The sequence below is a fragment of the Asterias rubens genome, chromosome 21 (assembly GCF_902459465.1).
Source record: "Asterias rubens chromosome 21, eAstRub1.3, whole genome shotgun sequence".
In the NCBI taxonomy this organism is placed as follows: domain Eukaryota; kingdom Metazoa; phylum Echinodermata; class Asteroidea; order Forcipulatida; family Asteriidae; genus Asterias; species Asterias rubens.
In genome coordinates this window covers 708,815-723,216 of record NC_047082.1, presented here as the reverse complement: position 1 = coordinate 723,216, position 14,402 = coordinate 708,815, and the positions used below count along the sequence as shown (strand labels likewise).

Here is a 14,402-nt window from a genome sequence, read left to right as displayed (position 1 = left end):
CGTTTCCATCAGTATGCTGTGATCCTTTTTTCAATAGATAGAATCCTAAGCATTATTTGAATCTTTGAATGGTTGAAGTATAACTAAGAGAGGTTTGTGGTAACACCATCTGAATATCTCTTTTGAGTAGTGTTTGTTCCGAAACAAAACGGTGGTAAACGACTCTCGGTGGTTGAGTTGTTAGCACTGGATCTTTTCAGAACCAACACTACTCGAAAAAGATATTCACATGGTGTTACCACAAATCTCTCTTACAAGAATAAAAAAAAAAGGTTAACAAGACATTCTCAAGTGGGAATTTTATTACTTCTATAATGTGAAATGCTTGGTATATCTCAGCGGAAAATTCCCCAAAGGTGTCACGGCTTAAATGAGAAAGGCATGGGCAGATGGGAACTTCTGATCTGAAATCGTTGGTATAGGAACTCATTTGTATAAGAAGTATTTGGTACGGGAACACTTTAGTATTAGAAGTTTCTTGGTATGGGAATACTTTGTTAGTCCATAGAGCTACAATACAAAGTATTTGGTATACAAGAAGAAATTGGTATGGGAATAATTAGGTATAAAAAGAATTTGCTATGGGAATACTTTGATTTGGGAACTTTATAGTACAAGTTTGGGACGGTCATTCATTGTTTGTGTTTGCAATGATTTTTTATGTTGTTGCAGAAGTAAATTAAAGACAACAAGAACTTTTGCGTTTGTAACCGTTTGTTATAAAATGCATATGATTAGAGAGATATTTTGAAAGTAGAATATAATGATCCACACAAGTATCACTTGAAATTGCGTGGTTTTCCTTTTACCTCGTAGACTAACACGGTCGGCCATTTATGGGAGTCAATTTTTTTACTCCCATAAATGGCCGACCGTGTTAGTTTGCAAAGTAAAAGGAAAACCATGCAATTTAGAGGCACATTTGTGTGGATCATTGTATTCTACTTTTAAAATATCTTTCTAACCATCTGCATTTTATAACAAACGCCTTTCAAAGACCAACTCGACCGATCCAAGACAACATGTTCCTTTAAAAACCGGAAAACTTACTGTGACTGTACGGCGAACAGTAAACTGTCTCGTTACCACTACCAGAGTTTACAGTGAACCAGCCTCCTGTAACGTCATAGCTCAACTGGAGAAAGTCGCAATTAACAAGAGCTGACAAAAGAAAGACGAACAAAAATGTGTTAAAAAAAAGAAGCAACATAAAAGCCACTCCATGCTGTGTGGGTTGGATGCAGTGCATAAGAGTCAAATTCAGTTTTGTTAGGCATTTATTTTCCAATACCCCGGTAGATTTTAAAAAAAAAAATGTTTAATCTTTTACCATCACTCTTGGTTGGCAAGGGCCGTTCAGGTCAAGGCAAAAGTAAAAAAAAAAAAAAAAAAAAAAAAAAATGTAAAAACTGTCATCAAAGCGATGTGCCCTTCCAGAAAAATTGAGGGAAAAAATACGAGTCTCTAAGAAAAAAAGTAAAATGTCATTTTGGGTGATACTCTTCATCAGTGCAATTTGTTAAAATCCAAGTACGCTTGATGCCACATTTCAAATTGCCTGTACATTTTGAACGGAGAACCTAAAGTACATTGCTGCTTTTTCATGACAATTAATCAAAACAACATATAGAATTTGAACTTTTGACTGGTGAAAACATTCAAAACATGGACTTACGTGGGGTGCATCCATACACCTCAACTCTTACTCCGATGTAATTATCCCAAGATATTGGATAAAACCTTACGTATCTATACGGAGTAGGTCCCTGTATACGACCAATGGTATCCACGGAGAATGTCTGAAGCCAGAAAGAGGCATGAATTAAACTTTTGTGAACTAAAAAAGAACACTTAGACGGAGGCCTTATACAACAACACACTATTCTTTAAAGGGAAGGTACACGTTTGGTAATTGTCTAAGACCAGTCTTCTCACTTGGTGTATCCCATCATATGCATAAAATAACAAACCTGTGAAATTTTGGGCTCAATCGGTCATCGAAGTTGCAAGAAAATGATGAAGGAAAACAACACCCTTGTTGGGCGAATAAAAGACTTCTAGCTAGAAGTTTTGCATTATTTTAGTGAGAAATTACCTCTTTCTCAAAAACTACGTTACTTCAGAGGGAGTCGTTCCCCACAATGTTTTATACTATCAACAGCTCTCCAATGCTGGTTACCAAGTCAGGTTTTAAGTTAATGTTTGTTCCAAACGTCTACCTTCCCTTTAAAGGGTAAGGGTACTTTTTGCAGGATACAAAACATAATGTTGACAGAATCACGTTTAACTTACATGGTTTGACGATAACGATGGTAGAAGGATTCCCTTACATTATTACTGACTGAGGTGCTGTAGTATTAATTAAATGAGTAGCCTTCTAACATCATTTTCTTCAAACTGTGAAAGTTTAATGTAAATCTGTGGACATTTTTTTTAAGTTACACAAAGTACCCAAATCCTTCAACAGATGCAAAACAGCAGTAATTAAATCACAACAATCTATTTGTAAGTAAATTACAGGCATGAAGATTGGTTCTTGGAAAAAAGTAAGACAATTTTATTGAGTACAAGAGCTGATCTTCATGTACACATGGTGTATGCTCTAACAGACTTATATACTTGGTTTGCGGTAACACCATGTGTGTATCTACTTGCCAGGTAGAGTTTGTTCTTAGAGAACTGTCTTGCTGTAGTAGAATTAAGCAAGACAGTTCTCTAAGAACAAACTCTACCTGGAAAGTAGATACACACATGGTGTTCCGCAAACCAAATATATCATGATACCTCACCATGCAATGCCTCAAATCTTATATTTAACAGACTTTTCAGCCATATTAATCAAACAAATCAGAATTTTTCAAGGGCAACGTTTTTGGGGAAAACAACCTAAAGTGAGAAGAATATCATGCCAGTAAACATCTACTTCATACGAATACCATTTTAAAAATCTTACCTTGTTCTCACCATTTTCCTGATAAAAAAGAAAATTTTCTCCATCATGTGAAAATGCGACGACATATTCCAACAGACCGTTGTTGGCGTTCGGGGATTTCTCAGTTGAAAACTGAATGTAGAAAGAGTAATATGCAAAAATTTACTATAAATAATTGGAAATATTCAATATTATTTTATTTGAACTGCCCATAATAAAAATAATGTTAATGCATTTTTACTGTTTGGGAAGTCCTGTATTAAGGGTCTTGATTTTGGGAGGTGGAGGACTGTGGTATATTCCTGCTTCTACCAGTTGTTAGCTTTTTAATCATTGTCTAATTATTTTGTTATCTGCTTGTGTATATTTTATGGAATGGGCGCAATATAAAAACAATAAATCAATAAATAATTAATGTGGCTTCTTGATATAGCGCTTGTATTGGTCACTCAGTGAAGCTCAAGGTGCTTCAGCCGCGACACCTTTGGATGCAAGTGGATGAAGTCCTAAAGATACTTACTGCACTAATATACGTATGGATAGGGAGCTGTATTTGCAGCCACTCATTTATGCTATCCGCACTAGGGCGCCAATATTCTGAAATAAGAAAATAAATATGAGAAATAATCACATTCATACAAACATTGTTTTTCTGTAAGGGAACAAAATTGAGTTGTTTTAAAATTAAGACATATGATGAAATAAAAACGATTATGACTGCAAGATCCCGCCAACAGTAGCTCAAAACATACACGCAGTCCTTTCTAAAGAATCATGTTTGGGGACTGAAGCCCAGTTTATTCAAATACAAAGCAAATTTTATCGTCACCTAGCTTTTATTGCAACAAATATTTCCCAGGAGTTGAGCACGGTTCAACTGCTGCGAATTATTTGTTGCAAAGAATTGTGACGTCAAACTTTGTACCGCAATGCGTGGGAAGTATGAACCGGTCTACAGTTTAAAGGCAGTGGACGCTAATGGTAATTGTCAAAGACCAGTCTTCACACTTGGTGTATCTCAACATATGCATAAAATAACAAACCTGTGAAAATTTGAGCTCAATTGGTCGTCGAAGTTGCGAGATAATATGGAAAGAAAAAACACCCTTGTCACACGAAGTTGTGTGCTTTCCGATGCTTGATTTCGAGACCTCAAATTATAAATTTGAGGTCTTGAAATCAAATTCATGGAAAATTACTTCTTTCTCAAAAACTACTCCACTTCAGAGGGAGCCGTTTCTAACAATGTTTTATTCACTCAACCTCTCCCTATAACTCGTTACCAAGTAAGGTTTTATGCTATAATTATTTTGAGTAATTACCATTAATGTCCATTACCTTAAACAAAGAAAAACGTTGTGGGAAACTTTTTGTACAAAAAAAAACCAGCTTTGTTTATGTCTGCACACACACACACACCCCCACACTACCTGGCATATTGATTGCTTATTCAATGCATTATTAATTTATTGACGTCTTGGGCCAAGAAAGGCCCTTTTCGAAACTACGGCTTCGGCTTTGGAGTCAGCTTCAGGCTCCATCCTCTAGTTTGGGGCCCTGAGTGTGTACGCTAAGGACAAGCAATATTTTCAAAACAACCACAGGGCCAAGCTAGCCTGAGCCGAGTCAAAAGCCGAAGCTGTCGTTTCGAAAAGGGCTCATGTAAGTTCTTACTGCTGTTGCCTGGTCTGGCGTTCTTTGCACCAAAATTAGAATTGCTTTCAGAGGAAGCAGTGACCATGTCATCTGTGATATCACCCGACTCCATCCCCAGAGCATGGTGGCAGGAATACCAATCTGAATTGTGGGCAATCAAAAAAGGACATTCAAACCAAATTAATTCAAGGTCATAAGTTGTCGTCCAATTAAGCCCGGTTCATACTTCCTCCGCAATCGAATGCGAAGACAATTTTAACGTCACAGTTCTGTTTTTTGCTGCGACTGTTTCGCAGAAGTTTAGAACACTTTGACTGATGCGAATTGTATGTTGCGAATTTGTGAATCAAAATTCAAATCGCATTCGCAGGAACTATGAACCGGGCCTTAGCTTTTCCCGTGAAATAATGCTAAAATTTTAGGTTCGTGCGTGCCTACAGAAACTTGGTTATAGTAATTACCAAAGAGTTGTGCTTTAGGTGGATGGGTATGCGTCACGCCACTGTTAGTCTGATACAAAAATGCTGCAATGTTCATATTATAAGTGCAGTTTCAAGTTAGCAGGCAATACTACAATTGCTAACTATTGAATGCAGCATTCCACAAATGCTGAAAACAGTGTTGAACAGGTTAAATTTTTTTGTCTATGGGTTTTGAGGCATTGCATGGTGAGGTATCAATATATATTTGGTTTGTGGTATTAGCATGTGTGTGTCTCATTATCATGTAGAGTTTCTTTTTGGTCTCCTGAAGATGACTAGAGCAATCAAGCTAGTCCAAACGCTCAGACCAATCAAGAACTCACTCCAGTGAAGTTAATAATGATCCACTAAAAGCTAAAGTAGTAGTCCCGGCCGATTTTCTACCTTCCGCCCAGGTGGTAGTTAAAAGCAGGACAGTTTTTTTCAGAACTATATAAGAAGTCTCCCAAATTCCAAAAATCTACTCCGGGTTAGTAGAATATAAAGTAAGACAGTTCTCTAGAGAACAAAATCTACCTGGCAAGTAGATACACACATGGTGTTACCGCAACCATTATATATGAGTATCATCGACAAAAAAATATGGTGTCAGAAGTGGGATAACATACTTGTGGCGAGCAGAAGGCAGAATCCTGTGTTAGCCCTGTTTGTATTCTCGTCTATTGTCAGAGCGCTGGAATCGGTGATGAAAAACCAACCACTGTCTGTTGGAGACACTGCACCAACCCAAGCTGTACATGTGTCCATCTCTATATCAGCAAGAATAAGACAAAATCAAAACTAATTTAAATGTGCTGTGAAAAAAACAAGAATGAACTGTTGCAAACTAAACATAAACAGGTATACTGGTGTAACAGCTACGTATTAGAAGCATTCTTTGCTTACGGTAAGCAGAGCCATGAAATTGGGCCAAGATCAGCAAACCATCCTGGCACGCTGATTTTGTAGAAATACGCTACACAACACATTATTCATGTACAGTTATTTGTAAACTGAAGCACGGTGACGCAATTTGACTTGAATTAGATTTCTCATTATACGTCTGATATCTTACCGTTGTAGCAGCCATAGTATTCGGCTCTCAGTGCAGGCTTTACGGCAAATGTCTTCATGTTCAAACGGAGGAAACGTGCAAAGATTGGCCCAAATGTGTTGGTAACAGTTGACGCTGCATCAACATTGCCGTAAATAGTCTAAGAAACAAACACAAAACATTTTTGTTTAATGTTAATAATAATAATAATAATAATAATAATAATAATAATAATAATAATAATAATAATAATAATAATAATAATAATAATAATAATAATAATAATAATAATAATAATAATAATAATAATAATAATAATAATAATAATAATAATAATAATAATAATAATAATAATAATAATAATAATAATAATAATAATAATAATAATAATAATAATAATAATAATAATAATAATAATGAGTGCTATGGAGCATCAATTCAACGGTGAAAGAGTGACAAACTCCCAGAGAGGAAGTCCTTCACCCGATCTGGTTGGTATGCCTGAGCAGGTGCTACCAGATCGTATCCAAACTGCTCACAACGGGATTCGTGGTGGAACCAGGAGAAAATGGAGTAAGAACGATAACAAAATTGCGATGGACTGTTATATTAAGAGTGAACCGGACAAGAGAGGATACAGAAGGAGAATGATAAGCCTATGGCAAGATCAAGGAATGTTTGAGATTAGTGAGCAGCGTCTTGCAGACCAGATAAGTACTATCAAACGGAACCAGTGGTTAACCAATGTGGAAACTGAGGAGATGAGGAGGATAGTACAAGCTGAAAGTGATGGAACAGATATTGTTAACCACCAAATACCGGAGGAGGCGGCTGCTGCTAGCTCACAGAGTGAAGATGAGGTGAACCAGCCAGGGTTGCGAAATGGTCAGAATGATGATGGCATCGACGATGAGGAGGGCGTAGAGTTCACGGAGGAGGAAGTGCAGATTAAGGCTAGGCTTCAAGAGGTGATGGAAGCGGCGAAGGGGTCAAACGGGTGGAGTATTCCAGCTTTGCGCCGGGTCCCAAGGAAAAGGCTGACAGAAATGTCAGCCGTGGTAAGTAAAGTCCTTGGGTCGGTAAGTACGGATAATTTATCGGAAACTAACCGTCTTATTTTTGCAGGGGCAGTTGTAGTAGGGGAAAAGTTAAGGGTAGAGGTGTCTCAACAAGGGAACAGTACACCATGGTGGAAACGTCGGCTGGAGGGTCAAATTAAAGATTTGCGAAGAGATCTCAGTAGAATAGAACAAATGAATAAGGGTTTATTGAATAGTTCAGACTTAAGGAATACAATTATGACAAAGTACAACGTCAAACGTAAGGGTGTGAGTGTTGTAATAGAGGAGATTAAGCAAAGGGTTAAGGCTAAGGCTGCAAAAGTGAAGAGGTATGACGACAGGGTTAGACAATTTCACCAGAATAGATTATTTAACACCAATCAGCGTCAGTTGTTTAAGGAATTGGATGGGAAGGCTGACAGCACGCAAGCGGTTCCGAGACCAACAGAGGCAAAAACTTTCTGGGGTGGTATTTGGGACAAACCAGTAAAACACAACCGACAAGCGGAATGGCTAACAGATGTGAAAGATGAATTAACAGATGTGAAAGATGAATTGAGAGGGGTACAACAGCAAGAAGGGTTCCAGATTGACGTGGACAAGGTTAAGAGAGAGATAAAGAAGGTGCCAAATTGGAAAGCCCCGGGTATGGACCATGTGCATGGGTACTGGTTGAAGAACTTCCGTAGTTTGCATGAGCGAATGGCCCTACAATTGCAAGACTGTCTAGTACAGGGTAAGGTCCCATCTTGGATGACTGAGGCAAAAACAGTGCTGATCATGAAGGATGTCAAGAAAGGTAACATTGCCAGTAATTATAGACCAATCACGTGCTTACCTGTGATGTATAAACTCTTGACCAGTATGATTGCAGAAGACCTATATCGCCATATGGATGACCAGCAGTCGTTTCCGGAGGAGCAGAAAGGCTGTAAGAAGCGGTCCAGAGGTACGAAGGATCAACTTATCATCGATAAGGCTGTACTGAAGGACTGCAGGAGCAGAAAGACTAATTTGGCAATGGCGTGGATTGACTACAAGAAGGCGTATGACATGGTATCGCACACATGGATAATGGAATGTCTGGATATGGTTGGAGTGGCTGATGCAGTAAAACGTCTTTTAGGTGAGAGCATGAAGACGTGGCGAACAAATCTGACAGCCAACGATGATAATCTGGGCAAGGTATGCATAAGAAGAGGTATTTTCCAAGGTGACTCTCTGTCTCCGCTGCTGTTTGTTCTTGCGATGATGCCCCTGTCGATGATTCTAAGGAAGGTGAGTGCAGGTTATGTAATGAAGAAGGACGGATGTAAGATCAACCATCTGCTTTTTATGGACGATTTGAAGTTGTTTGCGAAGAATGAGGCCGAGATCGACTCTTTGGTGCAGACCGTCAGGATTTTCAGTGATGACATTGGGATGCAGTTCGGTCTGGAGAAATGTGCTTCAATGACCATGAAGAGGGGGAAGAGGGTACATTCCGATGGCATTGCTCTGCCAGATGGTGCACAGTTGAGGGCTTTGGGTGAGGAGGAGAGTTATCGGTATCTTGGTGTACTTGAATCGGACCATGTCCTTCACAAGGAATCAAAGGTAAGGCTGAAGGCAGAATACATCAGGCGTGTAAAGAAATGTTTGAAGTCTAAACTAAACGGGGGGAACATGATTAAGGCGATTAACACATGGGCCGTGTCTTTGATGAGGTACAGTGCGGGTATTGTCGAGTGGACTAAGGAAGATCTAGATGTCACTGACAGGAGGACAAGAAAACTAATGACCATGCATGGCATGCTACACCCGCGGTCAAATGTTAGTAGACTCTACCTTCCGAGGTCAGAGGGCGGAAGGGGGTTGCTTAGCGTGGCGGACAGTGTTAACATCGAGCGCAGAAGCTTGCATTGTCATGTCAGGAGGACCGAGGAGAGCTTGTTGAAAGTTGCACAAAGGTACACGAGGGCAGACGAAGTTGGGCCGAAAGAGTACAAGAGGGAAAGGAAGGAGGAAAGACATCAAGATTGGAGGAACAAACCACTTCATGGCCGGTTCTTGAGGTGTACTGAGGAAGTGGCCAGCAGCAAGTCATGGAATTGGTTAAAGAGTGGAGAACTAAAGAAGGAAACAGAGGGCTTGATTACTGCGGCGCAAGACCAGTCTCTAAGGACAAATGTAATGAAGGCAAGGATAGAGAAAGCAAACGTCTCTCCTATGTGTAGAATGTGCAATAAAGCAGAGGAGACTGTATTTCATATTGTTAGCGAATGCAGTAAGATGGCCCAGACGGAGTACAAAGGAAGACATGACAAGCTGGCCAAGGTGATTCACTGGGATCTGTGTAAGAAGTATGGTGTCAAAGTACTTGCGAAATGGTACGACCATGTTCCAGAGAAAGTTGTAGAGAACGACCAGGTCAAGATCCTATGGGACTTTAACATTCAGACCGATCATGTTATACAACATAGGCGTCCGGATGTTGTGCTATTAGATAAGACGAAGAAGATGTGTCATCTCATTGACATAGCGGTGCCAGGTGATATAAGGGTAGCTTCGAAGGAGATGGAAAAGATCGAGAAGTACCAGGACCTGGCCAGGGAACTTCGTAAGATTTGGCAGGTAAAGGTAAAAGTAGTCCCCGTGGTGGTTGGAGCACTTGGCACCATTCCCAAAGCACTGGGGAAACATCTAGATGAAATAGGGACAAATGTGAGGGTAGATCTATTACAAAAGGCAGCGCTTTTGGGAACAGCGAGGATCCTGAGAAAGACCCTTGAGATCTAAGGCTACGGGACGTAGCCCGGCTCGAGGAGTTACCGGCACAAAGGAAAATGAGATCTTTCTTTTGCATGCTGTGATAAAATGAAATAATAATAATAATAATAATAATAATAATAATAATAATAATAATAATAATAATAATAATAATAATAATAATAATAATAATAATAATAATAATAATAATAATAATAATAATAATAATAATAATAATGAATTCTTACATAGCGCATTTTATAAACGTCTCAATGCGCTTTACATCAGTGCCCTGGTCATTGGGCCAATAACATCCAATGACTTAACCACCAGAACTTGAAATCAATGCGCTTAACCACTCGGCCATGACATCCTACATTCGGCTGACTATGTTCATCTGACATTTGTTTTTACGGATTGTCTACCGCAGAGATAACCAATGATTTAAAATGTCAATCCGTTTCCAATGTTGTTTAACATCCCCCCACCCCCATTGTACCTCAGTGCTACCATTCTCTTCATAGTAGTAGAATGTAGAGCCATCATAGCTGTACTGGAGGGTAAAAGCCTTAATTCTTCGAATGTCCGTAGAAAGATCCCTTCGAGTTTGGGTTAAGATCTGGAAACAAACATACGGTAGTGTGAATAAATTACTGTGCCATAACCAATCTTGCAATATTGGCCATTTTACTTAACCGTTTGGTGCACAGATTTATTTAACACAAAAAAAAACAAAAAAAATGTTTAATTATGTTTTTCTCAAATTTTTGAATTTTTTCCTGTTGAACATCACATCAATCGAAAGCTCAACAAACGCTCTAAACAACTGAAAGAGGGCAGTATATATAGGTATTGTAGTTTTTAGGTATGACAATTTATCAAAGTCCAATTTGACGTGTTTTTGGTGGTCGGTGTAGCGACAGCCTTGTGTACCAAAAAGGTAAAGGGTTAAGGTACACATTTGGTAATTTTACTCAAAACAAATATTAACTTAAAAACTGACTTGGTAACGAGCATTGGAAAGCTGTTGATAGTATAAAACATTGTGGGAAACGACTCCCTCTGAAGCAACGTAGTTTTTGAGAAAGAGGTAATTTCTCACTAAAATAATAAAAGACTTCTAGCTAAAAGTCTTTTATTCCTATCTGAAAGCACACAAATTCGTCCAACAAGGGTGTTTTTCGTGCAACTTCGATGATCGATTGAGCCCAAATTTTCACAGGCTAGTTATTTTATGCTTATGATGGGATACACCAAGTGAGAACACTGGTCTTTTGACAATAACCAAACGTGTACAGTGCCTTTAAAGCCAAAGTCTACTGATGAGGCCATGTCCAGATTGGCGGCTACGATTACAGCTAGGGCTGGGTTGCTGAGTCACCATGAATTGAAGTATTGGACATCACTGTCTTATAGCAACACCCTTAGCAACAGGCGTAGCCATAGCCAGAGCAGCCATTCAGAAATGGCCCGAGATTGGTGTAGAAAATAGTAGACCCATTTTGCTAAACAACAAGTGGTATTAGTAGATGTTAAATTTGCATCAGGGATAAAAAATATTCATTTTTGGTTCTACCCTATACATTTTGTACATGTACAACAATGTGTTAGCACTGTATATACTCAGTATTTTCCCCAGTTCTGTGACAAAAATCACAGGTATATTACTCAGGTGGGATTCGAACCCATGACCTGTGGTTTTCTTTGGTGGTTTTGCATTTAGTAGACTTACTCCATCAATGACTGTATTTGCGAGAAAGTCCACTTGAAACCAACAACCAGAGTTAGTTTCAGGAATCCAGCAGAAGTTGTCACCTGAGGGAGAAGTTAAATTCAGAGTGGAACACAGACAATTAAAAATAATAGTAATAATAATAACAACTGTATTTATAAAGCACCAAATTGCCAAAGGATACTTGTAAGGCGCCGAAGAAAAAAGGAAAACAAGACAGTACAAAGACGCTGTCGTCCAGCTACAGACTAGTGGAAACGGTGGGTCTTGAGAGCCAGTTTGAGGGCTGGGGACACTGTCCTTTTGAAGCAGAAGTAATATGGTTTTGATAATTTTTCACCCAGAAACACTTGAATCCAAGTTCTTATATAGTGCTTTATCTCACCGCAAGGGGCATATCAAAGCGTACTTTAATAACTAGTTGTTTTTCAACAGAAGCAGAGCTATGTTTTGAATTGTGCGACTTATTTGCTAAGCACCTTCCCGAGGGCATTTGGTAGCCACTGCCTTTTGGCAAAACCCTTCTCTACCCGCTAAGTGTAAGTGGGAACTTTACATGCCAAATTCCACAACACACAGGACCTTATATGTCTTATGTGTTTTATGTTTATCACATCCAAAGGACAAAGCAATGATTACGACCGTGGCTCAATTTCATAGAGCTGCGTTTAAAGCATAAAAAGTCACCAAGCACAGCCAAATTATGCTTATTTAGGTTACCAACCAAAACATAATTTTAAATGTACAAAATGTGACTGGTATCCTGCTAATTTTTGCTAAACAGAAAATGTTGAAGCAATTTTGGGCCTCGAACTTGAACCCAAACTCTGTTGATAAGAAACCCCGAGCCTGAAATTATTGCAGTATGTTTTACTTACTAGTTGACATATAGCGGCCATTTTTGGGGAAATAACCGCTGATATAGCTGGATGCCGTCAGCTGCTCATCATTTATTGTGTCATCCTCCATACCCAGAGCAACACTAGAGCTACACGTCTGACTGCTCACTGTAAAACAACATTCATAAAATCATTTATATGATGAGAATTGCATAGAGAAGGGCATAGGGCTAGCCTTGCTCAAGGCAGTCGAATTATTCACTCCGAAAAAAGACCGCCGGAGCGAATAATGCGACTGCCTTGAGCAAGGCTAGCATAGGGCTTGAAACTAATATTGGACTACAAGTCTGAGGCCAGTGGTTTCAGCATCAGGCCAGTAAACTTCTGACACTACAGGCCTGGTGGTCTTGTTTTTATAAATAGTAATACCTCACTGAGTTTTTAACTTAAACTGCTAAATACAAATATCTTTCCATTTCATTTGAGTAAGAAAGTATATTACCCTTGAGAAAAATGAGATAAATATTCTCCAAGTGCTTGTTTCCAAAACAGCTGAACTTTAAAACTGTGTAGATATGAGTTCATCTTGTTTTTATTTTGGTCTCCTAACAAATACTCCGGTCCAGTAAAAGTTTGAAGCTACAAGCCCTGCATATTTGTGGACTTTCCCCAAAAATTCAAGCTCTGGGACCTACCAGGTTTATAAGTGGTTAACCTGTAGGTAGAACTTACAATCGCAGGGTTGCGCAGGCCTCACACTTTACACTGTAATGCAGAGGCACCAGGCTAGTGACTTTTTGCGTCGAGCCAGTAAACTCAAGACCAAACAATGAAGCAAGTGGCCGTCTTGTGTTTCAATAACAGTGAAACATCTTTTTCAGATACAATTTATCATGTTTAGATGTGGACTTCCTGGGCTCAAAATCTACATGGGCCGGAGACCCTGAGGCCGATGAGTATTCATGGACGATGGAGGTAGAAAACAAACACAACAATTTGAAGGCATACGAGCGAGGCCTAGGCAACTATCCCTTACCTTGTTGGAAAACACCACCAATCACAAGAAACGTCAACAAGAAATAGAGCCTCATTGTTCCTTTAGGAATAGAAAAATATCACAAGAGAATTTGATATAATTCTGAATAGACTAAATAAATTTCAAGTAAATAAACCACAACAAGGGAAAAACTGACTAGCTAGTGTAGCTAGGTCAATATAAATTAGATAAAATTGTAAACATCAAAAGTCTTATTTGCAGTGCAGTGCTGTGTGTTGAAGTTGAACACTAAAATACACATTTTCAAGAAAAGATTTAAAGGGAATAAAAGTGCAGTTTGCCAAATTGGAATGTCCTTATATGGAGTCAAAGTGCCGGCCTCCCAATTAGATGAAATTCCAAGCCCATAGGCCCATAATTATAAAAATTGAAAAAGAGGAGTATTTCTCCATATAGTTGAAGGAAAAATTTGCACATTCCTGTGGTACCCCACCGGCCACCCCCTTATTTTTGTTGTAAACTATTGTTAGTTTAATTTTTTTTTAAATTAATACAAAAAATTGTTACCAGCCTGACGTTTTGACCCTAGCCCTAGCAGAGTCTTTTTCGAAGGCTAAAATTAATACACATTCAGCAGTTGGTATGGATTTGGATACAAACCATAGGTAAAACAATAACGTTTATAATTAAAAGATTGGACATTGTGAACTAGAAAAAAAGAATTCACCTAAATTAATAGTAAAAATGCTGGTACAAACCTGTTGGTAAATTCGCTGCCGAGAGTGACAAGATATTATTATAACTCCTCATCTCATGTGTGACAAAAAAAGCTCGACATGTTTGTCGATTTCGTTTAGATAGTAAATAGTAGTTAGTAACTTTTTAGTTAGTAAGTTCGGAATGAAGTTAGACTTTAGAAGTT

At 38.7% G+C, this 14,402-nt stretch overlaps 1 protein-coding gene across 1 annotated transcript in view; it reads right to left on the bottom strand.

The window, feature by feature from the left end:
• The window catches only part of LOC117304369, a 36,201-nt gene that overhangs the window by 21,419 nt on the left and 380 nt on the right, over positions 1-14,402 (bottom strand). Inside the window, exons 2-12 of the mRNA XM_033788775.1 lie at positions 13,520-13,579; positions 12,523-12,651; positions 11,645-11,727; positions 10,412-10,531; positions 6,125-6,263; positions 5,679-5,819; positions 4,607-4,729; positions 3,453-3,529; positions 2,954-3,064; positions 1,676-1,799; positions 1,051-1,161 (exon numbers count right to left, since the gene is read on the bottom strand). Coding sequence (XP_033644666.1) covers positions 1,051-1,161; positions 1,676-1,799; positions 2,954-3,064; positions 3,453-3,529; positions 4,607-4,729; positions 5,679-5,819; positions 6,125-6,263; positions 10,412-10,531; positions 11,645-11,727; positions 12,523-12,651; positions 13,520-13,579 — 1,218 coding nt within the window. The remainder of the gene's footprint in view (positions 1-1,050; positions 1,162-1,675; positions 1,800-2,953; positions 3,065-3,452; positions 3,530-4,606; positions 4,730-5,678; positions 5,820-6,124; positions 6,264-10,411; positions 10,532-11,644; positions 11,728-12,522; positions 12,652-13,519; positions 13,580-14,402) is intronic.